The sequence below is a fragment of the Bufo bufo genome, chromosome 11 (assembly GCF_905171765.1).
Source record: "Bufo bufo chromosome 11, aBufBuf1.1, whole genome shotgun sequence".
Taxonomy (NCBI): Eukaryota; Metazoa; Chordata; class Amphibia; order Anura; family Bufonidae; genus Bufo; species Bufo bufo.
The window spans coordinates 49,998,859-50,023,838 of NC_053399.1; the positions used below are offsets into that span (position 1 = coordinate 49,998,859).

At 40.4% G+C, this 24,980-nt stretch overlaps 1 protein-coding gene across 1 annotated transcript in view; it reads left to right on the plus strand.

Moving 5' to 3' along the window:
- Nucleotides 1–21,593, plus strand: part of FMN1 (formin 1) — a 148,513-nt gene extending 126,920 nt beyond the window's left edge. The window contains 6 exon segments of the mRNA XM_040411763.1: nucleotides 4,198–4,271; nucleotides 4,273–4,291; nucleotides 11,402–11,453; nucleotides 12,708–12,857; nucleotides 17,985–18,069; nucleotides 20,022–21,593. Coding sequence (XP_040267697.1) covers nucleotides 4,198–4,271; nucleotides 4,273–4,291; nucleotides 11,402–11,453; nucleotides 12,708–12,857; nucleotides 17,985–18,069; nucleotides 20,022–20,066 — 425 coding nt within the window. The 3' untranslated portion in view covers nucleotides 20,067–21,593.
- The last annotated feature ends 3,387 nt before the right edge of the window (nucleotides 21,594–24,980 follow it).

Sequence of the window (24,980 nt, forward strand, 5' to 3'; positions counted from 1 at the left end):
CAGTTCTTATCACATATCTACTGGCTCTTCACATGCATTATGTGTAGTATGTATAAGATTTATATTGGCTACAGATTTGCTTTACCCATTGTATTTTCATTAAAACTGTAGCATTTTTTTGTCTGCTATAATACCCCTAATGGTGATTCTTCATTATTGAAACTGAGTTTGTATTCTTTTCTGCCAGGCTGAAAACACTAACCTGGAATATATGGCGTATGAAGGATGTTATTACCATATTATGCCAAGCGTATTTCAAAAATTGTAGCTCTAGTAACTCTGCCCAAGTTCCTCTGTTTGTCTAAAGTATTTAGCGTAACATTAGTCTTCATTGAACGTGTTCTGCATGTAGACTTTGGTTTATGCTTTGCTAGCCCCAATCACAAGAGAAAATTTAAAGGCTTACTTGATCTTCCAGAGCTTGGAGGTTTGTTTGCATAACCTGGACCCCTTTGTGTTCTTATCCTCTTAAATTTCCTGACCTCTTTTCTCAAAGGTTGCCCTAACGTGACACCAGTCTGGTCCCCAATGGTCCATCCAGCAAAGTGCTATGGCCGCCACTGTCAATTATTGTCACACTCCTGATTACTGCCACTGATTTGTATGGGTCACTTCTAGGCTTGACTGAATCTACCTTCAGATCATAGATCCGATGTCAATACCTTCAAATACTAAATATTTTAATACCGTTTCCATACAGCATTAAAATGTACTGGCTCCGTGGAGCCAAAGTTAGTCTTGTCCGAAGTTGCGCGAGACTTTGGTGAATTACTGCTGTATTCCTATTTGCGTATTTAAAAACACTTTAGAATAGTAATCCGAAGTGAGCTTCAGTACTGGCTGGTATCTCAGTACCAAAGTCCACTTCGGATTACTATTTTAAATTGTTTTTCAATACGCAGATATGAATACAGTAGTAATTCATGGAAGTCTCATGCGACTTCAGGTGAGACGAACTTTGGCTCCACTGAGCCAATACATTTTAATGCTGTATGGAAACGGTATAAAAATCGAGGTATTTGAACAAATCTATGATCAGAAGGTCGCTCAAGCCTAGTCACTTGAATATAATAACCTCATAATAACTTCCACTTAAATGCGGAAATAGAGAGAGTGCCAAGAAAAAAATGTATACAAACACCCATGACATAGATCATGTTGATCTTGATCTTCTTTATAACATAAACTCATAGTTACAACTTAAAAAGTTTGTTCTTTTTGCTAGATTCATACTCAATAAGCTGGTAACAAGTTGTCCGATTGCTTGGACCTCCAGAGATCAGCTATAATCTGCTAGAATGATGCACCAACTGCTCAGTTTCCCTGAGAAATAAAGCAATTAAATAGAGGTTGTCCCATAAAAATATTCTACACTTTTCAAACTAGCCCCTGAATCTAAATACACTGCTCAAAAAAATAAATGGAACACAAAAATAACACATCCAAGATCTGAATTAATTAAATATTCTTCTGAAATACTTTGTTCTTTACATAGTTAAATGTGCTGACAACAAAATCACACAAAAAAAAAAAATGGAAATCAAATTTTTCAACCCATGGAGGTCTGGATTTAGAGTCACACTCAAAATTAAAGTGGAGAAACACACTACAGGCTGATCCAACTTTGATGTAATGTCCTTAAAACAAGTCAAAATGAGGCTCAGTAGTGTGTGTGGCCTCCACGTGCCTGTATGACCTCCCTACAACGCCTGTGCATGCTCCTGATGAGGTGGCGGACGGTCTCCTGAGGGATCTCTTCCCAGACCTGGACTAAAGCATCTGCCAACTCCTGGACAGTCTGTGGTGCATAGAGCGAGACATGATGTCCCAGATGTGCTCAATTGGATTCAGGTCTGGGGAACGGGCGGGCCAGTCCATAGCATCAATGCCTTCGGTCTTGCAGGAACTGCTGACACACTCCAGCCACATGAGGTCTAGCATTGTCTTGCATTAGGAGGAACCCAGGGCCAACCGAACCAGCATATGGTCTCACAAGGGGTCTGAGGATCTCATCTCGGTACCTAATGGCAGTCAGGCTACCTCTGGCGAGCACATGGAGGGCTGTGCGGCCCTCCAAAGAAATGCCACCTCACACCATTACTGATCCAATGCCAAACCGGTCATGCTGGAGGATGTTGCAGGCAGCAGAATGTTCTCCACGGCATCTCCAGACTCTGTCACGTCTGTAACATGTGCTTAGTGTGAACCTGCTTTCATCTGTGAAGAGCACAGGGCTCCAGTGGCGAATTTGCCAATCTTGGTGTTCTCTGGCAAATGCCAAACGTCCTGCACCACCTGCAGAACCACTCCTTTATTGGGGGTGTCTTGCTAATTGCCTATAATTTCCACCTGTTGTCTATCCCATTTGCACAACAGCATGTGAAATTGATTGTCACTCAGTGTTGCTTCCTAAGTGGACAGTTTGATTTCACAGAAGTGTGATTGACTTGGAGTTACATTGTGTTGTTTAAGTGTTCCCTTTATTTTTTTGAGCAGTGTACTTTTGTAATTGCATGTAATTAAAACTTCTGTATTGCCACTGAGCTATTCAAAAACATGTATCTGTATAGCGCCACCTGCTGTTTGTTCTTTTCCTTATTTCTCTGTCCATCTTACTGAGGTGGTCGCACGTGCTCAGTTTAAATACTCAATGCCACCAGCCATATATCCCTGTGGCTGTTACAAGGAAAGAGCCAAAGCAAAAAAGACAGAGCCTTGATCTGGCAGCAATGAATGGGGAGATCTCTGAATCCATGTGAGGTACAGGGCTGGTTCTAAGTTTGATGTTGATATTTTGCTATTGATATTGATATTGGTTCTCCTTTTGATTTTGAGATTGCCATGTACTATATGATGTCTAATTTTCAGTTTTACATGAATTATGAGTATATACCATTTAAATGGTGGATAATTGAAATAACAGGATTTCTATGTAATGTACAGATACTCTAGGGAAATAGAAAAATGCTTGATCTCCACTCTGGATAATTAATGAAGTGTTTAAAAAAAATGAATTCTGAGTGGTTCTGATTCACACATTTCTTTTCTAAATTTTCTAAAAAAAAAAAACTAATTGCAGACATATGGACTGATATATGGGACAGACACGAAAGCAATCAGATAACCTCTATTAGCCTTACAACTGTCAATCTGGATGTTCATCCAACAAGAAGCAAAGATCTGGCCAGATTAAAATTTAGTTCCACGGTTCTTGCATTTCTTGTTTATCATCACATTTCTAAATAAATCAAGTTATTTAGTTAATTAGTGAGCATAATATGATCCTAATTGAAATGAGATCAAAGCAACATGTCAAATGGAGATCATGCATGGCAATATTAGAGCAAAAGAAGGAATGTCTATGGCTCACAGACTTGGCAACAAAAATTCAAATGAAAACACTTAATGGATAATAGAATTGTAAAAAGTGTTCTTTAATCTCCAATGGAAATACAGAAACTGATTTGTGTCACAGTCTTTCTTGCCCCGCACATCCGTAGTGCATGGGCCAAGTTTGTCTCTACCCGAACCCATGCTTAGAGTCCCTAGCTTTGTTCTGTGGAATAGTTTTCCAGATTTTAGATAACCTTTAGGTCTAAAAGTTAATATAAAATAGTAGAGGAAGTAGTTTATTTCACATGGAATAAAATAATTCCTGCAAATAGAACACCATCATCTTGGTAGGCTCAAGTTCTGGGTTCAAATGTGACCAAGGACAATATCTCCATTGAGTTTGTATGTTCTCACCATGTGTGCATGGGCTTCCTCCCGCACATCCGAAGACATACTGATAGGGAACCTAGATTGTGAGCTCCCCTTGGGGACAGTAAGTATACATGTCTGTAAAGCGCTGCAGGCTTATGTAATGTGCTATATATAAATAACATCTAGTGGATCTACCTGTATTTATCTCTTGGTTCTATGGTCCATTAATGCAAAAGATTTTCCCTGCCAGTACAAGGTATGGCACTGTTTCTGGGGGAAAAAACAACCATGTGTTCTAACTCTAGACATCCTCTTTAAGAGAAAAGAGTTTTGATGCAGGATTTCACCAAATGAACCTAGCATTTTATTGGATAGCCTGTAGCACCTCAATGCATATTCACTGACATCACTGTTCTCACTATCATTCATCAAGTATAAATTCAATTGAATATCCAGTTTTTATTAGTAACATACCTTATTGTCCTCTATAGGTATGTGAGAAGCAAGCAAGTATGGTAATGAGTGACTCTCCAGAGGATCATCTCCAGCACTTTAAAGACAGAATCACAGGAATTTATTCAGAAAGGTAAGCATTTAAGATTTATTAAAACATTGCAACAAAAAAGGTGTGTGTGTGTGTGTAAATGTGTGTGTGTGTATATATACTATATATATATATATATAACACCAAAAAGAGATCCAGCAGCACAAGACAAAAAAAGAAAGGGTGAACAAAAAAAAAAAAAACTTTATTCCCCTCTGCAACGTTTCAAAAAACCGCTCAATGCGGTCTTTAATCAAGCTTGATAAAGACCGGCATTGAGCGGTTTGAAACGTTTGCAGAGGGGAATAAAGGATCTCACTATCTTTTTCACCTGACGTCTGGAGTGCTGCCTCATTCTTTTGTTATTTTTATATATATATATATATATAAACAAATATGGCAATTGGGCAGCACCGCTGTATGTACAATATGGACCGAGTGCCAGCGGCTGTGAAGGCGATCCCCCTTCAAATCTGTAGCAGAAAAGAATTCCACGGCACCTCCAAGGCGTAAAATAAATTCAGGCTTTATTCACCAGACACGCAACGTTTCGATCCACCTCCTGGGATCTTCTTATATATACATATACATATACATATATACATATACATATATATATCCTTTATTTACATAGTGCCAAGGTATTCTATGGAAATATGGAAATATTGCAGTACCCCAGACCTAGGGGTAATGTTAATGTAATGTAGTGCACACTCTTTGTCCAGCATGAGCCGCGCGTGGTCTTAATTAACTATTCTGGCCCAGCCCTCTCTGGAGCTAGTTCCAGAAGACTCCAGTCAGTCTAAGTGTAGGAAGACTCCAGCCAGTCTATGTGTAGGGAGGGAGGGAGGAGTTAGGGAGCAGTCATGAGAGTCGAAACGTAAACCCAGCTTAAAGCATTACAGACCCTGCTGCTGCAAAGGGGAAACATGATAAGATACCCCTATGCACCCCCAGACTAGTGGACACTACAGCCAGATTGTAGTAGTTAGCCACAGATCCTGAGAAACAGAGAATAAGGTAAACAGGGGGCCATTTCTGCAACAAACTGCTTAGCTCATTCTTGACATCTGGGAGGAATTTGCACTGTTCACAGATGACCTCTGGATGTACAACTCCTTTTGTTAACTTCAATTTGGCCTGGTCTCTGACTTTCTTACCACCACATTGCTGGCCATTTTCATTTCCATCACGTTCCTAGCACCCACATGGACATAACATCATGGGCCACCCCCGGACTGCCATCAGTCAGGGAGCGCCCAAAGGGAATACAGGGTACCCCTTCTTCACTGCACAATGCCATGGAGTGACAGTCTATGGGAGCACACTGTGAAAAATCATCATCAGTTACTACTTACCAATCCCATCCTCTGCTCTGGCTCCTCAGGGATCGCTGACTATACAACCAGGAGAGGCAGTAAAACGTAGCAACAAGTAAAAACAAATGAAAGTCAAGTGACGTAAATGGAAGTGTATAAATACCCTTCTTAAAAGAACTTACATCTATAGGGAAGGAAGGGAGTGACCTAATAATATGCAAAATGTATCCTTCAGATAATCCACATGTATCTGCAATTTTGTATTATCTCCATGTGTGAATCCAGCCTAACAGTTCTTTTAATTTAATCTAGAAGGGACAGGTAACCACTGTAATGACTGGTGAAGTGGCACATAACAGCCTTAAAATTTATCTGAATCCAACAATATTTGCCAATCTTCTTGTAGGCTAATCTCACACATGTTCAGTCCAGAAAACCCATTCCGTGTGATCGCTGTATTTTCCTGCTAATGCCTTATTCACACGTCTGTGTCAGTGACCAGATGATCAGTGGCTCATCCATGAAGATCTCTGCGAAGGATCCATGTATGTTCTTTGTGAATGTTTTGCATCCGCGTGTTTTCCGTATTCCACAGACCACTTCCGCTGAAATTATTTTAGGAGCATTTCCTAGCAATGATCAGAGAAACACGACAAACATGGATGCTATCCATATAATTTCGTGTCTTTACATGGACCCATAAATTAGAATGGGTGTGATGGATGCGTAAACATGGACACTAAATAGGCATGCTTTCATGGTGTAATCTCAGACCGTGTTAAATCTCAGAAGTCTGGATACACGCATTAAATTCAGTAGGAATGTGTGCTGTCCGTGGAGACCATGGACAGCGCAAATCTATGATTCAGTAACTCATGAATAAGGTCTAACACTGTTACTCTAACCTAAACTCAGAGCATTATAATGATGCTGTGAACGTCTGCCTGACCGCAGGTCTGCTATACTTGGTCCAGGCAGAAACTTAAAAGCATCATAAGTCATCATGATGCTGTGAGTTTGGGTAAGAGGAGTGGTGTCCGAAAAATGCAGTTATTTAGAACCTCAAAATTCCAGACCATGGAGTGGTTCTGTTTCAGACATTGAGTATGTTGTTTCGCCAGCTGCCCAGACTAGAGAATTTACACACACACACACACCACATTGATAACCATAACTGTTGACAAGAGTCCAATGATAACCAGACACAGCTATGACTATGGGGAAACATCTCCCATTGAGCTGCTTGTCCACATTCTAGGTCACCATCGTTTTTGGAGATGTTAGCTTTTTAGTTTGTTTGCCTGCATCCTGGAATATTACTAACATATTCATGTTTCCCTCCACTCTCATGATTCTATACCTCAATGCTTTTTTTTTTTTTAAATCTCTGGCATATACTTCCTTCTCGAGTGGTTGCCACTCCGCTGCCTTCCCAAGCCTTTACAGATTTGTAATTCATCCCGTTCCTCTTCTGAGGTTATTTTATTGGAATCATATTGTTACAACATGTTCTGGCCGTGTTGCAACTTACACATAAATAGCATTTGAAGTGTGCTGTGTGAGGGAGATTTTCTTGGACAGATGGCATGCAAGTGGAGAAGACACTGATCTTTACAGTTGTGAAACATGCCGATCATGCTCAGGCACCTTGTAACAGTTCCTTAGAAGTTACTCAAGAACCTGCTCATGTGCTTTCAGGTCCTGTTATATAACCAAAGTGGCTTGTTTTGTTGAGCTTTTGACACACTTGCCAGAAAAATTTCCTGGAATAAGAGACAGTTTTATAATGTAAAGGGGTTGTCTCATGCAAATTAGCATTTATTATGTAGAGGAAGTTAATACAAGGCACTTACTAATGTATTATGATTGCTCATATTGCTTCCTTTGCTGGTTGGATTCATTTTTCTATCACTTTATGCACTGCTTTTTTCCATGGTTAAGACCACACTACAATGCAATCAGTATGCTTGCACACTATAGGAAAAAACACAAGTCTATGTGCGCTCCCAAGGTCCCGGTCACCAGAGTACAAGCACGAACACCACTGATGGATTGCAGGGTGGTCGTAAAAATGGAAATGAGTAGTGAATAATGTAATGGAGAAATGAATCCAGCCAGCAAAGGAAGCAAGATGGATAATAGAAATTAGGAAGTGGCTTGTATTAACCTCCTCTACATGATCAATGCTATTTGCTGAAGTGAGACAATCCTTTTAAAATCTATATGCACATTTGAGGGAATTTGTTTAATTTTAAGCTGAAAATAATTTTTTCAGTTGGTCTTTATTAAAAAAAATTCAGCCGTTTGTGAGAAACTGCGGTTAAACATCAGTCTGTTTTCAAGCTGTCGTAGTTCTGTTTTCTTTTAATCCCATTTTCACATAAATTGAGCTGTAATGAGGTGAAGATAGCAGAGATGAGAGCCACACAGGAACCTTCAGATGATGGGATTCAAAGAAAACAGACTGCGACAGCTTGCAAATAGACTGACTTTTTTTGTCCAAAATGAATGGAATACAATCATTAATAAAATTGCCCCGAGGGTGTCCATAGCATTTAAAGGTGCTGTCTGGTACAAATCTAATTTTCAATATGCCTTATTATAGAATTCTGAGTAAAAAGAGAAAAATAAATAGGAGAATGACTACAAAAGAACAGCTCAACATGGCACATCTATGCTTTACATAGACAGCCCATTGATTGTAATGGAAGCTGTATAATGCTTCAATTATCCTTGAGTTCCACCACACGGAAAATAATCACTTGCTGCCAGGTGCCTCTGCAGTTTAAAGCTGATTGTCCAAAACAGACCACCATCTTAAAGGAGTTTTCCAGCCAAAAATATGGTGTAATCTGCTGAGGGTGATGTTTAAACATTAACAGGAAAGCAATACTCACCCCATGGATCCCTGCTGATCACATACTGATCCTGCCCAGACCGCTGCCACACTCTGCCTTGGTTGCAGCAAAACGAGAAAGCAGAAAGTAGTGGGGATCAGGCAGTGGCAGTATGGGAGCAGTAGAGAGCCATGTTTTTCTTTTTTTAACTCAGCCCTCAGCAATTGAGACCATAATTTTGGTTTCTAACAGAAAACCCATTTTAAAGGCTATGTACACCTTTCAGGAGCATTTTTTTTTATTGCATTGTACTCATTTTGATCTAAAAATCAATTTTTAAATTGGTCTTTATTAAAAAAAAAAATATGGAGCCCTTTTCTATACATAGCTGAGATGCTGTAGTAGAAGCCTGTAGATTTTCTCTCTTTTCCGTCAGTTGGGCAGTTGTCGAGCTCCTTATCTTTGCTGTCTGACATTATAAACACTCCTTATAGCTCAGTTTTTATCTTACTGATAAGAATGTGGCTTAAATAAGTGTTTATGACCTCTTAGTAATTTAGAGATAATTTTTATTAGATGACCGGCACAAAGTGAAATTGTAATAAAAGAAAAAAAGGGGAAGGTTATTGGTGAAATCCCCAAAGGGGTTGAAATATAATGGGCACTGACAGTGGTGGGAAAAATTAGTGAAGTTACCAGTCACACAGTTAGTAAAAGAGTTAGCCCTTTGTGACAGAACGGCTCAATATCTTTAATAAAGATCAAAAAAAAAAAAAAAGATTTTAGCCCAAAATGAGTAAAATGCAATCATTAAAAAAAATTGCCTTTGAAGATGTACATAGCCTTCGAAGGACTTTTATCATGAATAATTATGGTAATATTCTAAAACTAGATGAAAAAAATCTACAGTAACAGAATTTATATATATATTTTTATTATTTTAACAATCTTGTGGAAAAATGATTTGGGTGATTTCATTGGCAGACTGGATAGACTATAGTGATTATAAGTCATATCAATAAGATTGCAAGAACAATTGGACCAGATGGAGAATTGGCCATAAAGCTTCATTAAGCACAGATAAAATGTATATATTTGGTTATTGCGTTATCTTGTCCCTTTTCAAAATCTTTCAAAGTTTTATGATACAGATACACTATAAACCGCCAGGTAAGTATTGTTGACATTAGGGAATGTAGGGTCACCTCTGTATAGCTTTTTCTCTCTGTATCTACTCTCTCATGCTATGTGACTTGGGTATAAGAAGAGTAAAGTACACCAGGACTATTGGTTCTCTCTCACTGGCAACCACCTTACTGGCTTTCCAGGCAACGTCAAAAGCCAGCATTAAGAAAATATGATGCTATCCATCTGGGAGTTGGCGCCGACCAAAGATTTCATAGCTGATGACTGGAGCCTGATGCCAATAAGTTGAAGAGGTTTTTTTTTTTTTTATGATCACTTTGAGCAGAACAGAAATAATTACACATAGGACATGAGTACAGGAAGTGCCAGTATTTTCATGTTAACGTTCTTCCAAATTTTCTTGAAAAACAAAATAATTCATAAGAAGCCAATCTTTCATTTCTATGCTCTCGTGAGGCGGTTTGCCACCGTGCATAGTGCGGTGTCCATATCAAGTAAAGCAGTACCTACAGTGTCGTACTGTACCCTTACCATTTGTTGCCCACAGTGTGAGACCATACCAGGCAAAACTGTGGTTTGTATCCAATACAATCTATGGCTAAAATTAAATTTGAAAGTTAGAGTAAAGAAGTCTGAGCTTTGTACATGTGGCTGCTGCTTCTTTGCACTGTATAATGCTAGCCCTACCATAAAAAAAGAATGTAAATTTTTGGTCTTGCCAGAAATCGAGCTACTTCATTTCAGGGACTAAAAACATTCCTTTTGGCAAACTGTAGCCAAGATGTCGGATTATTATTATATTTTTTTTTATTATTATTTGCTTTTTCTCAGCTGTAAAAAGCACTCGTACAACACCGGCATGCACAGCCTCTTCCATTTTAGCCAGAGGCAAGGGCAAAGCTATAGGGGAGCAGAGGTAGCAGTCGCTACCAGGCCCAGGAGCCTGATGGCCCCAAAGACTCTTGTGAAGAATAAGAAGACACCAGTAGTATAGAAAGTGTATGCTGGTCAAGTTACACCTCTGGCTGGAGGGAAGAGGATAGCTCAAGAATTTGGCATGGGAGGGGTGCCATTTCAATTTTTGCCTCAGGCAGCATGAAGGCTATGTGCTTCCCTACCCCTAGGCACAAAGCCCTGAGGGAAAAGGGGGGGGGGGGCCCAAACTAAACTTTTGCACCAGGAGCCTTTAGTTTTGCCTCTGGTCAGAGGTTTCTTGTGACCCCCAACAAAATGGTCACTGGGCAGCGCTATTGAGTCACTTGGGAATTTGTATTGAAAGTGATTGAAGTACTTACCTCTGTTGCCGACTCCAAAGTGGCTCATGACCATTTTGCTAGGGAATATTTAGTCACTTTTTAGCCAAGAAACAGACAACTTCTTAGTTAGACTTTCCAACTACAGGGTTAAGCCCCATACACACGACCATATTTCTTGTCTGCATCCAAGCTGTATTTTTGGGGGATCAGATGCAGAACCATTCATTTTAATGGAGCTGCAAAATATTCGGTTAGCACCCCTTGTGCCACAGCCGCGCAAAAAAATAAAATAAAATAGAGCATGTCCTATTCTTGTCCATTTGACAGAGAAGAACAGGACCTGTGGAAGGGGTAATGCAGGATGCACGTGGCTGGTATTGTATTTTGCATGTCCGCTTTTCTAGTATTTTGGCTGTTGAAGTATTTTGCTTGAGTTGCCAGGTGTTACTTTAAAGTTAATGGATTTTATAAAATGAATCCCAACCATGCAGTTTTCCACCTGCTATAGTGTTGGTGTGAATCTTCCTGCAACAGTGCAAAGAATAATGAGTCAATCATTGATTTTATAATCTGCTGTTTTGCTTTTTTTTTCAGCCAAAGATGAACATAAAACTGAGGAACATAATCTAAGCAAAGCACAAATCAGGTAAACTTTTATACTTTTTCTTGTACAACTCAATTTATCGTTCCCTGTCCGATCAATAAAAATGAATGTGCTTTTCTTGAGGCATCTCATCTAAAAACTGCAATTCAGATAATATGGACACATGGGTGGAGGGGGTTAGATTTTTATCAAGACTGGTATTTTATATGTCAGTGTTGATCTAGTTTATATTGGAGGCATAACTCTGGCCCTTGGTGTGTCAAATCATAGGTGACGTAGACTTCAGTTATAATTTGTGCCCATTTCTGGCGTAAATTATAGCAAATGTGTTGGGACTGTGGTCTGTAAAAAAAACTGAAGTTACTCCATGTGCATTCTGTTTCCGTTTATCCGCATGTCCGTTCTGCAAAAAAATAGAACATGTCCTATTATTGTCCGCATAACGGACAAGGATAGGACTGTTCTATTAGGGGCCTGGCTGTTCCATTCCGCAAAATATGCAATGCACACGGACGCCATCCGTATCTTTTCCGGATCTGTGTTTTGCAGACTGCAAAATACATACGGTCATGTGCATGAGCCCTAAGGCCTCTTGCACACAAACGTTTTTTTTCCGTTTTACATTCCGTTTTTTTGCGTTCCGTATATTGACCGTAAACAGAACCATTCATTTCAATGGATCCGCAAAAAAAATGGAAGGTACTCCGTATGCCTTTCGTTTCGGTATTTCTGTTCCGTTCAAACATAGAACATGTTCTATTATTGCTAGCAAATAATGATCCGTGGCTCCTTTCAAGTCCATGGTTCCGCAAAAAAACGGAATGCATACGTATGTCTTCTGTATCTGTTCCGTTTTTGCGGAACTATCTATTAAAAATTTTATGCCCAGCCCAATTTTTTTATGTACTTACTATTTAAACATTATTGTATGCTTCCGTTTACGTTTGTTATCCGCAAAAAACGGATTACAAACGGAAACCAAATAGAAAAACGGAACGGCAAAATGGAACGAAAGCGGATTGGAAACGGAAACACTACTGAAACAAAAAACGGATCCATTTAAAACGGACTGCAAAACCATACGGTCGTGTGCAGGAGGCCTAAAAAAGAGAAAAAAATAGCAAAAAGAATTGTGCCTGTGATTGCTTGTTACTTTTATGCACATATTGGGAATTACAACAATAGGGTTAAACTTGAAGGGTTGTACGGGTTCAGACTTTATTATTCAAGGGATTGGATGGATATTGTGTCCATCAGGAGTTTTTTTTTGTTTACAACTCTTCTTCTCACTCACAGCTTTGAAGAAACCATTGGATTTTTTGGAGCCAAGCCAAGGTCTGGTGAGAAGGAAGTCAATCCCAATTCCTTCTTCGTGGTGTGGTACGAATTCAGCACCGACTTCAAGGCTGTGTGGAAACGAGAGAGCAAAGTTTTCTCCACAGAAAGGTACGTTTCCAATCAAGGCCCTTCCTTGCATTACTCAGCATCTGCGCTGCCCAAATTATACTGGCTCGTTCCACAGGCGCCTTTGTTTTCTTTTCGGATCAAATGGACATCAAGGGAAGGTGATTTACCCCCCAGGGCTCCAGAGGGAACCCGCCAGCGGCCGCCTGTCCTCACGAAAAGATAAACACGCCAGATCCGATAAGTTACACTTTTCTTTACCGCTTCCAATTACTTGCTAGTAAAATGAAAGGAGACCTCTGCTAATTTGGAACAGATTCCCCCGCCATCTCGGTTGCTTTTTTTCCTCTTATCTTATTTTTTTTTCTCATTTTCTCTGGTGTCTGACTTAAAATGAAGCTGATGTTGGTCCCCAACAGTCAAACTCCACAAACTCCTGTCTTTCCGAATGGACAGAACAAGCCGGATGTTTGTTTTTTCAGTAGTAGCAGGTCACAGTCTGATCAATGTTTGGCCATCTTGGGATTTGTCATTCTGTGGCCTGAGCAGACTTGAGTGTAGGTTAGGAACATAAGAAGTAACAGATTTCCCATTACACTAAGCACAGCACTATCATCGCTGTGTGTTTTTGGAATTGAATGCAGGTATATGGCCACATCTGTTAAACAATTTATTTTATTACAGCAATTATAGAGCTGGAATCTTCCATAGGTAAAAAAAAATTATATGCAGTATGTAAGGATAATACAATATACCACTCAAGTGAAGTAAATAAACCAGTTAAACCTATTGGTGCTAATATCAAGAGCCTTTACTCAGGCCATTGGAAGCTGCATGGGGAACGAACAATGGTTACTACTTCATTGATCCTCAATGCACTTTATGTCAACAGCACATCCCCTGTTTATAATAGCGAGCATTTTTATGCTCACATAAAAGATCCGATCAACCAACAAATGAAGTGGTGATCAGCCCATGTAAAAGACCTTTAACTTTTCACACAACTTTGCATAAATTAACAGTACAAGAGACTGTAAGAAACCTGTTAATATATCTTATCAGATAAAAATGCTGTTTCTCAAGGCCCCCCTCCCCCTTTTATTTTCTAAAATGACTTTCTTAAGAAATCTGTCTTGGCGAGAGTAGCACAGCTGTCTGCTCTCTGAAGATCCCAATTGCATTATCCCATACAAGTTTATGGAAAGGAGAGTGGGAGGAGAGAGCAGAAGCTGAGTGAGACAGGATTCCATGACAGACACCAAAGAGTCTGCTGTAGATAAATAGCAAGTTTCTATTTCAGCCTAAGTGCTATATTCATATCCTTTCAGGTCAGTACTTCTCGAAGTCCTCCATGATCCAGATACTGCTTCAGAATGAGTAGGAGAAAATTAGGAAGCAGATTATCCTCTACTTTCTGGCTGCAGTGGATAGAAACTTGTCTCCACCAACCAGACATGAGAGAACTGCAGACTAAAGATCTATCATACATAGGAGAAAAGTGCGAAAATGCCAGATACAAGTCATGTAATGGCCAGAAACTGTTATTCCTCATGTACACACACTGTACTTTTGACTAATGAAAAGTATGTTTAAGGGTCCATTCACACGTCCGTTGTTTTTTTTCCTGATCTGTTCCGTTTTTTGCGGAACAGATCTGGCCCAGATCTGGACCCATTCATTTTCAATGGGTCCTGAAAAAAATCGGACAGCTCAATGTCAGATTTTTTTCCAGGACCTATTGAAAATGAATGGGTCCAGATCTGTTCCTCAAAAAACGGAACAGATCAGGAAAGAAACAACGGACGTGTGAATGGACCCTAAAGGTTAGGTACTATATGCTTTAAGGCTAATTTCACATGTGTATATATAGTAGTATTATCCAGCTCACCTCCTTGGCCTTTGTTCTCCCATGTGTCCAGAAACCTTTTGGGTGTGTCCCACTATAACAGAAATAAAAATGTATTTCACTAATTTCACATGTGTGTCACAGCTGCATTTCCTAAACCGAACACTACTCCTCTGACCTGATAATGATTTATGATGCTGTGAGTTCCTGCCTGACTGTGGATCTACTTTACTGTGCTTATGGCGTTGAGTGCTGCACAGTAGACCCACAGTTGGGCAGAAAATCGCTATGATGCTGTGAGTTCAGGTCAGAGGAGCAGGGTTCGGTCTGGGAAATGTGGCTGTCACACGGAACATGTATCCAGGACCTAACATGCTCTTGTGGAATTACCCTGAGACCCATATATCTCATCTACCATATGAATACTGTTGTTATAGGTTAATTGAATTCAGGATTAGATCACAGAATATATGATAACCTTTCTCATTATAGACTTTGTCCAATTCTTCAGTCTGAAATCTAGCACTGAAAGCAAGATGCTGCAACTCTATATGCTACATTATTCCCAGTGTCTACAGAGTGTAATGATGGGTTGTTGCGTGACACATGACCACGGCAGCCAGTAGTAGCAACCACAATGACAACAGAAAATAATGGGGATAGCCTCTTGGAGAAAAATTGCTTTGAAGAACAGTCTTCTAGGAGGCAGCCATCTAATACAAAGATGGCCAGTATGCTTCAAATATGTTGGAATTGAAAATCTAATAAGGGTATCTGGTCTGCTTAAAGAAAAGACGTTTATCTTAAAGTGGCGGTCCTATATCTTTATTTCTCTAGGATTACCCTGTGGTATTTCACCATAGTACCACTTGCCTATTGAACCTACCTTTGGGCCTGGACAGTGTTTTCAATATACCTTCAGTTCAGAGGCATACACTAACCAGAAGCTCCTGGGCCCAGTGCAGAAATCTGTAGTAGAACCCCACCTACCATGTGCCATTTTAAACTGGTACCTTCTAATGTGGCTCCCTCAGGCACAAGGGCCCAGGTGCAACTACTACCTGTGAACCCCACTATAGCTACTTTTGCAAAATGTCTAATGTACAACAAGACCCTATAAAGCACTACAATGCTGTTCCTCTTCAGGTCTTAGTTTGTACATCTCATCTCTAGGCTAATGAAAACATCTGAAAAAATCCAGAGGGTTTACTTGAAAGGATTCGTTTTTTTTATTAATCCAGTGCTCACCCCTTGCCAAGATGACTAGACAACATTAAGTATAACTTGGCTTTCTTTGCCCCTTTATCCACCAAGCTATAGAGCTACCGTGAAAAATCTTGCTTTTCTATAAACCACCACTGCTTAACACCTAGGTGGCCACCCTCCAGCATCATGACCATGTATTAGTTATATCATTATATAGCGCTAATAAAAAGTGTGCTGATTTCTGCATGCTGTTCACTCCCCTGTCCCCATGCTTCTTTCCTTTAATGTTGTCTGAATGTCTTGTTCCACCATAAACCTGGGAACTAAGCAGCATGGGGCTCCATGGCATTTATTTTATTGACTTGAATAAATCAATTAAGAGATTTAAGCAGTGTAACTCAGTGTGGTGGGAAAAGGGTAACCAGATGCATGTAATACTTTGGAGTTGAATCTGTAGCCTCCTGTGGGACATCTAAAGGTTTAGCAGGGGAGCGGGGGATGTTTTTTTAAAGTGGCAACACACTTAATGCAGACATTTCTAGGTGATTTTGCATAACACTTCTACTTCTTGCCTGGATTGTATTTGCTTTATACCTTTTTTATTTCCTATGCATTTATTATATTTGTTACCATCTATTTTCTTTTATAAAAATGAACAACAATTCAAGCAGAGTTTAAAATGGCCAGACTTAAGGGAATGTTCACAACTGCGTTGGAGGTAGCATGCTGGACTTTTTTCTCTGCTAAAAAAAATGTTCTCCCAAACAGAAACCAAACTGATCTGATTATAGCCAATGCAATCTGTTAGGCTCCGTTCCTGTCAGTTATGTGCCGAATCCGGCACTTCTGTTATTTTCATTCTTCTGCTCTTATAATGGAGCAGAAGAACAGAAATAGAGAGCGCTGATGTGATAGCGCCCTTAGCTTTGGTGAGCCCTCTTCTCTAATACTTCACAATATTGCATTTGTCTTATGTGTATTTTTGCGATAGAGAAAAAAAAAAAGCTATTTCAGTTATCGGGAATACTAAATAACACAACAGAAATGTTGATGTGCAACTAGGAAAAGTTGAATATGATATTCTTTGCAGGGTTCTGCTGCAAACATTGTATAGGCAAAACACAAACTACTATAAACTGTATTTTGCTGGACGGATGGCTAGAAAGTTGGGGGAGGAGAAGGTGTCTTCATTATGTGCCTCTCCTTCCTTGATTCCTAAAGTGCAACATGATGGTTGTGGGATGGGGAGTCATTAATTCATCATTTCTCTTCTGTGCAAATGCCTAGAGTTCTCATCTATAATACATACTAAGCATATTCTTTCACCCAGGGGTGCACCTAGCCTTTCTGCTGCATGAGGCAAAAACTGTAACGGCCCCCCTGCCATTCCCAATACCCATTTCTTAACCTAACCCCATCCGTTCAGCCCATGGCCCTTCGGCTGCCCCCCTCTTAACCCTACCTGGTGCTGTCTGAGGTGATCGCCTCACCTGGCCTCATTGGTGGTGCACTCCTGCTTCCACCCCCTCCATGCAGGTACAGTTCTTAATGCAAGGTCATTTTCCAAACCTACTTATTTGTAGTTGAGTCCACCATCTTCTGCTACTCTCCTTGCCCCATCCCTCACTTCCCTCCAGGATTTCTTTTTAAATCCATTATTTGCATCTCCCGGTGCCTTAAGCAACTGCCTTCTATGCCTCTCCTTCATCTTGCCCCTGTTCGAAAATGGTGTGGAAATAATTTTTCAGGCTGTTGGCCAATTTTATTTGTGGATTATTAGATCACTCCCAGTAATAAAGGATGGTTTTATTAATAATAATACAAGATGTTATGTATAGTGTGTTGTGTGATATGGCTCTCACTTAGTGGTAAATGGTTTGTGTACGTGGCATGAAGATTGTGCCTCTTGGACATCAGCATTTTCCACCCCACCTGAGGTGTACTTACTACTGTATAGAACTAGCATGTGTCCTTACCACTGACTATGTGCTAACTTTGTACACTTCTGGTCCTAGATGCAGAAAAATTGACTACTGGTCATAGGAAAGTGCATTTTGATTTGAACTAGGATTTTTCTTTTTTCATAATTTTTTTAAAATCACCTTTTATCTTTTCAGGCTTCGTCTGGCTCAGGAGACTGTGACTAAATTGACTGCAGAAAAGAAAGTGGAAACTAAAAAGATTAACCCAGCGGCCAGTCTGGTAAATATTACTTGTTGTAAAGACTTGTCATTATTAATTTGAATTTCGTCTGCAAGATGTAGAACATTTTACAGATTTACAAATTTAGAAAGCAAGAGCACCAGATCTTTTATTGTACAATGAAGAAAAAGTTAAAAACCTATTACTTTAAAACTTGAAATGAAGGGTCTGCCTTTAGTCTAGCTGCACCTTCAGTGTGACCTGCAATTTGGACTAAACCTATATGCACGCCACTGATAGTAGCCAGATTATAGAGGCGTCAAAACCTTTATGAACTTAACCTAAGAAATCTCTATGAAATCTTAACCTGTGTAGATTTTTTTTTTTTTACTATGTAGGAAGAGCTCAGTGTAGACTGTTTTTAAAATGGTAGTCTATATAATAAATCCATACAGGATAAGCTCCCCATGTGGCAGCAGAAGGCAACATCATTAAAGGGCAACTAAACCCAGAATCCTAAAGCACAAAATGAACCAACAAAATGTAACATAATCTTCTTATGTGTCTGTTATTTGCTTTTAGTCAATTATACAATTGCAGACCATGAAGAATACAATAGAAAACGCAGTGCATTGTTCTCTCAGGCTGCAGCCATGTTTTTTCCCCTCCTTCTCTCTTCCCTGAGGCTAGCGCATGAGCCCCTAACTATATAGCTATAGCTAATTAAAACTTTGTACCAGGTGATCGGAAGCCTAGCTACCACATATGAGTGAATTGATTCAAAACAAGTCGAATTCATCTTACATTTTTCCCAAAATTTGGTTCAAGTATGAATTCCAAATTTTGGCGATTTGATTCAGGTGAATTTCTCACAATGGCGTCAACCATTTTTCAGATTCAAAGACAGGAAAGATAAAGTAGGAGAATCACAAGACCTCAGGCAGTGTTTGTGTATATATATCTGCAGGCATTTTGCACTTTTTTTTACTTTTTTTTTTTAATACCGAAAAATCCTACATTGCAGTTTGCTTTTAAAATTTGTGTTTATCACCAGCAGCCATGCGTTTACCCATAACTATACACATTGCTTTTACTTTGATTGCTAATGCTGGCTTGGCATTAAATAGCTTGAAATTAGTTGCGTATGGTCCTTAGAGACCCCAGAAGGTCATCCACAACTATCCAGGGCAATTGGAGCACTTTCGATTTGGGCCGAATTTGGAATTGATTTGTCTGAATCAAATCCAACCTGAATTTCAAGAAATTTGCTCCTCGCTGCCAGCTATGAAACCTGCAAGGCAAAACAATCTCCAGACCTTTTACTGTGCCATCCCAAAATCTATATAATGCAATGACCAACTATAGATGTCTGTAAAACCACAGTAACTAATGACAATCCTATAGGACCTCCAAGGCTAACTCTGCCGGTCACAATCTGATATGTCCAAGCTTCCATGTAATCACTCTTGAGAACGACTGCACAGTATTTTACGTTATCACAGGTTGCACATTTATATAAGAAACAATTAAACAAATCATATTGATTCTTTGAGGCTTGAGTCTGCTTACTTAAATTGATGCCCCAGTCCAGTGAATATCCCCAGCCTTGTATAAACCATCAAAGTATTGGCTGAAATGTGTCTTCGTGCACAGACAGAATCTGATCCAGCTTGTACAGAGAGAAAGACGTCATTAGACAGCCTTAACGAGGAGATGTCTCTGTGTTATGTCTGCTGCCGCAGCCAGTCTGAAAGGCAAGGATGCGATTAGGAGGTGGCTCGAAACCACTTTCACTAAGGTGCGAGGAACCATGTCAAGTCTGTAACCTATTAGAGAAAAAACTTGACCAACTCTTAGTATTTTCGGAGTCTGGTGACAATGACCTCTGTCAAGCAGGTGATGAGTTTAAGAGGTTCAATAGTAAATAAAATCATAAAGATCTTTCCAGTCTCATGATTATATGTGCCAAAAGATGGAATAATTTTTAATTTTTTTCCCTTTGCAAATTACAGAAAGAAAAACTACGGCAGAAAGAAGCAAGTGTCACCAACAACTGAGCTGTGACCATATGTGTCAATCGCCGATATAATGAGATGCCATGTCGGAAGCTCACAACCTGCCTGACAAAACAGAGATTAATCCCTCCTGACTGAAGCTAAGACCTCTACTTTTATACAGACCTACCGTATATATGTAAATAGACATCAGTAGTTAACATGGCCCCTGTCAAGTGTAGGGGCCCTATATAGCTCATGTGTATAAACTCCGAGTGGGGGAGAAAGAGAAAGCTTTAAATAGGCAAATAGGTTTAGTAAAATAATCTGGACTGTTTGTAATCCCATATGAAGGATTAAACCTATTTGCTACAATTGTTTTAAATTCTGTTCTTTTTTTTAATGTGCATATGTATATTCTTGTATAGAATATTTGAGATAAATATATAAATCTAAATCTATTTATGTATGTAAGCAGGATAATATCTGTTAATAAATGCTCTCCGTGTGTTCAATATATAGTTGAGTTGTACAGACTTTGCCAGATGACTGCTTTGTAGCTGGTTCATGAAGGTTGCAGCCAAGTATATATGTGTTTTTGTTTCTGTTCTTCTTTTACCCTCAATATTCATTGAGCAGCTAAAAATCTTGCACTACATTAATGTTATGTTTTATGTTGCTTTTATATTCGTACATATGCAGATGTAGGGAGGTTTAGTGACCTGCCTGTGGACTGGAGGATGTGTGGCACCAATGAGGTGGCTCTTCATCGCACGCAAAGATACATTGAACCCCACTGTTGTGCACTATTTGCCCTTTGAATGACTTTCCCTAAGTTGCATTCATTCAGTTTGGATTGTCTTATTGGTTTTTCTTAAAGTACAATATGGAATATTCCACCAAACCTGATCAATCCTACTCTAATTAAAAGGGTGAAAGTAAAAGTGTTAGCGGCAATGTCCACTGTGTCTTCAAGAATAAGTCAAAGTGGTCAAAAACCACTATACTGCGGTATTGTACATTCTCATTAGTAGAGAAGTGGCTGCCGTCCACTTTCTCAAAAATGTATGAATGCAGCCCCCTGACATGTTTCAGAAAAAAATCATGCAGCCTCTTTAGGACCTTCTGGCTGCACCGAAACATGTCGTGGGGGCTGTATTTATAAATCTATAACTGAGAGACTATGTCTTATAAGATGGTAAGAAATTGAACGGCATCACTCGTGTATGTGGTTTGTGGCAACTTTTAGTTATCCTTGATGACACAGTGGGCACAGCCACTAACACTTTTGCTTGTACCCTCTTTATTAGTGTAGGATTTCTGAGGTTTTAAAAAGAATTAAAGGCTATGAACACCTTCGGGGGCATATTTTATTATTGCATTTTACTCATTTTGGAAATTAAAAAACAAACAAAAATGCATTGTTTTCAATTGGTCTTTATTAAACATTTTCAGCAGTTTTCGTCATTAAGGGTGAAGTTTTAAAAGATTTTTCTAAGACTTTAATACTGATGACCTATCCTCAGATTATTATAGGTCATCATTATCTGATCAGTGGGGGTCTTTTGAGAAGGCACCAGCACTGTGAGCGCTGCGGCCTTCTCCGTGCTTACCAAGCACAGCGCTGTACATTGTATAGCGGCTGTGCTTGGTATTGCAGCTCAGCCACATTCACCTCTATGGCGCTGAGCTGCGCCTAGGCCACGTGACCAATGAGTGTGTCCTCACTGGCCTAGGGAAGGCTGAGAGAAGGCCGGACGAGCACCACTGCCTTCTAAAACAGCTGATCAGTGGGGGTCACAGGTGTCAGACTCCCACCAATCAGATACTGATGACCTATCCAGAGGATAGGTCCTCTGTATTAAAATCTCAGAAAACCCCTATAACCTAGCTGTGAGCATCTTACTTTAACCTTCACTTTGAGCTGTCACCTGATGCCTAAACTCTTGGCAGCTCATAAACACTTATTTAGGCCATATTCTTATCAGTTTGATAAGGATTTTGCTATAGTGAGTGTTTGAGCCGTCAGAAAGCAGAGATGAGGCTTCACAAGAACAGTCAGCCGAGCACCCTGATGAAGCACGGTGTAAACGGCTAGCTACTAGAGAATCTCAACTCTGTAGAAAGGAGCTTTCAGTAAAGACCAATTGAAAAAATTATTTTTAGCTTAACCGCGGCGGGCAGTGATCATAACTGGGTGCCTTCTCAAAACAATCAGCAGGCACCCTGGGACAATGCGCAGCAATGCCCAGCACCCCCTTCTGACCCTCCACAGTGCCATCTGGCACTAAAAGGTATTTAGGTAAAGGTTAGGGACAGGTTAGGTTAGGCAGGGATATTCAGGGAAAGTTTAGTGGAAAAAAAAAGTTTTAACAGTTGCATCACCCTAATCGGGTGTCTGGGGTCCACAGCCCAGCTGTGTGACCCTACAGCCCCCAGGGGTAATGCAGCCTGCCCCCCCCCACCCCCCCCCCCACACACACACACATTTTCTGGGGCACAAGCAGTTATTTTTTTTTCTGCGTGAGCAAGTTAGAATTTTTATTTTAGTTTTTCACATTTTTTGGCCTTCTTTTATATTTATTTTTTCTTAGATATAGGGAAAAGTCCGCGAACACCAGTGCCCCCACACAGACGCACACTGAATAAAGTTTTCCACGCATGCACACACAGACACTCTCCTATGGCCCGCCGGACGTTCTCGGCCGAGGAGGCATGCGCCCAGCTTGCCTCTGACTCAGAGAGCCCCAGTGAGGAGGGGGATGAGCCCACTTTCTTGTCATCCGCGTCCTCATCATCTAGCAATGATGATGAACCCCCAAGGCGGCGGAGCAAGGGGACCGCCATGCTAGGGACCCTGTGGCCCACACTAGTACGAGAAGCTCTGGGGCTCGTACTAGTTTTCCGGCCCACCAGTTAAGGCCACCGGAGCCCCCTACTGGTGAACTTGCATGGTGTACCGCAGAGCATTTTGAGCCTTCAATTCCTGATTTTGTTGGCCAACCAGGAATCCAGATTCCCACAGTGGGCTTCACTAGATATGACTATTTTAGTATTTTTTTCAGTGACCACTTTGTGAATCTGATGGTGGAGCAAACGAATGTGTTCGCCCAACAGTTCATTGCTCGACACCCGGGCTCCTTTTTGGCTAGGGCCGGTGGCTGGACTTTACAGTACAGCCATGACACGCTCCCGTTTTGAGGCCATCCGGAAATGCCTGCATTATGCAGATAATGCAGCATGTCCCCTCCAAGGTGATCCTGCTTATGACCGCCTATACAAAATCAGGCCAGTCATCGATCACTTTGGGGCCAAAATTTTGGAGGCCTATGTACCTGGAAGGGAGGTCGCGGTTGATGAGTCTCTCGTTGCTTTCAAGGGGAGACTCATTTTCCGGCAGTATGTTCCCTCTAAGCGGGCGAGGTATGGCGTGAAGCTGTACAAACTTTGTGAGAGTACCACCTGTACATGGATAACTTTTATACTAGCATCCGCTTGTTCCAGTCCCTCGCCACCAGATCCACGTCCGCTTGTGGGACCGTGCGGGAAAAATCAACGCGGCCTCCCTACCCACCCCCTCAGGGTACCTATCCCCAGGGGTGAGACCCAAGCCCTTACCAGTGAAAACCTGTTGCTGGTCAGATATAAGGACAAGAGGGATGTCCTTGTACTATCCACAATTCACGGTAACGGCGAGGTACTGCGGCAATGCTCCTCAAGCCCAATTGTATAGTCGACTACAATCGGTATATGGGAGGAGTTGATCTCTCTGATCAAGTCCTCAAGCCATATAATGCCATGCGCAAAACCCGGGCATGGTACAAAAAAGTTGCAGTCTACTTGGTACAGGTTGTCTTGTACAACTCTTTTGTGCTGTCCCAGAGTGCTGGCAACACAGGGAAATTCCTCCAGTTCTATGAGGCAGTCCTCAAGGCCCTGATCTTTTCTGACCAGGAAAGAGCAGGCCGAAGTACCTTGGGAACTGGAGTTGCCCGGATACTGGAAAGAAGGGACGGACCCAAAAAAGGTGCAGAGTGTGTCACAGGAGGGGGATACGGAGGGACACCACCACTCAGTGTGACACGTGCCCCGATCATCTGGGCCTCTGCATTATTGGTTGCTTCAGGGAGTACCACACTTCCATGGAGTACTAAATTTATAATTCCCTTCCCCAATTTTAATTCCATTTAGCCACTGGCAATCGAGAAAAAAAAACTATGGTTCTCAGACTTGAGACACTAAAACAAAAAAATTAATTTTTTCAAAAATATTATTTTGTAAAACTAAAATAAATAAAAAAGTAGACATCGCCGCGTCCGTAAGAATCTGCTCTAAAAAATTCCCTATGACCTAACCCCTCAGATGAACACGGTAAAAAAATAAAAATAAAGGTGCAAAAAAGGTGTTTTATTTTGTCAATTTAAATCACAAATAGTGTAATAGCAAGCGATCAAAAAGTCATATGCCCCCCAAAATAGTGCCAATAAAACCGTCCTCTCATCCCGCAAAAATAGACTATGGAGATACTAAAATGTTTTTGTTTTTTTTTGTTTATAAAAGGATAATCTAGTGTAAAACCTAAATAAATAAATTAAAAAGTAGACATATTAGGTATCGCCGCGTCCGTAAGAATCTTCTCTATAAAAATACTCCATGACCTAACCCCTCAGATGAACACGACATGGTCAAAAAAATAAAATAAAAACGGTGTCAAAACAGCTATTGTTTGGCTAATTTTCAATTTTAAACAGTTTCTTCTAGTAACAAAGCAAGGGTTAACAGCCAAACAAAACTTTATATTTATTACCCCGATTCTGCAGTTTACAGAAACACCCTATATGTGGTCGTAAACTGCTGTATGACCAAACGGCCGGGGCGCAGAAGGAAAGGAACGCCGTATGGTTTCTGGAAGGCAGATTTTGATAGCCTTTTTTTTTGGCACCATGTCCCATTTGAAGAACCCTTGATGCACCCCTA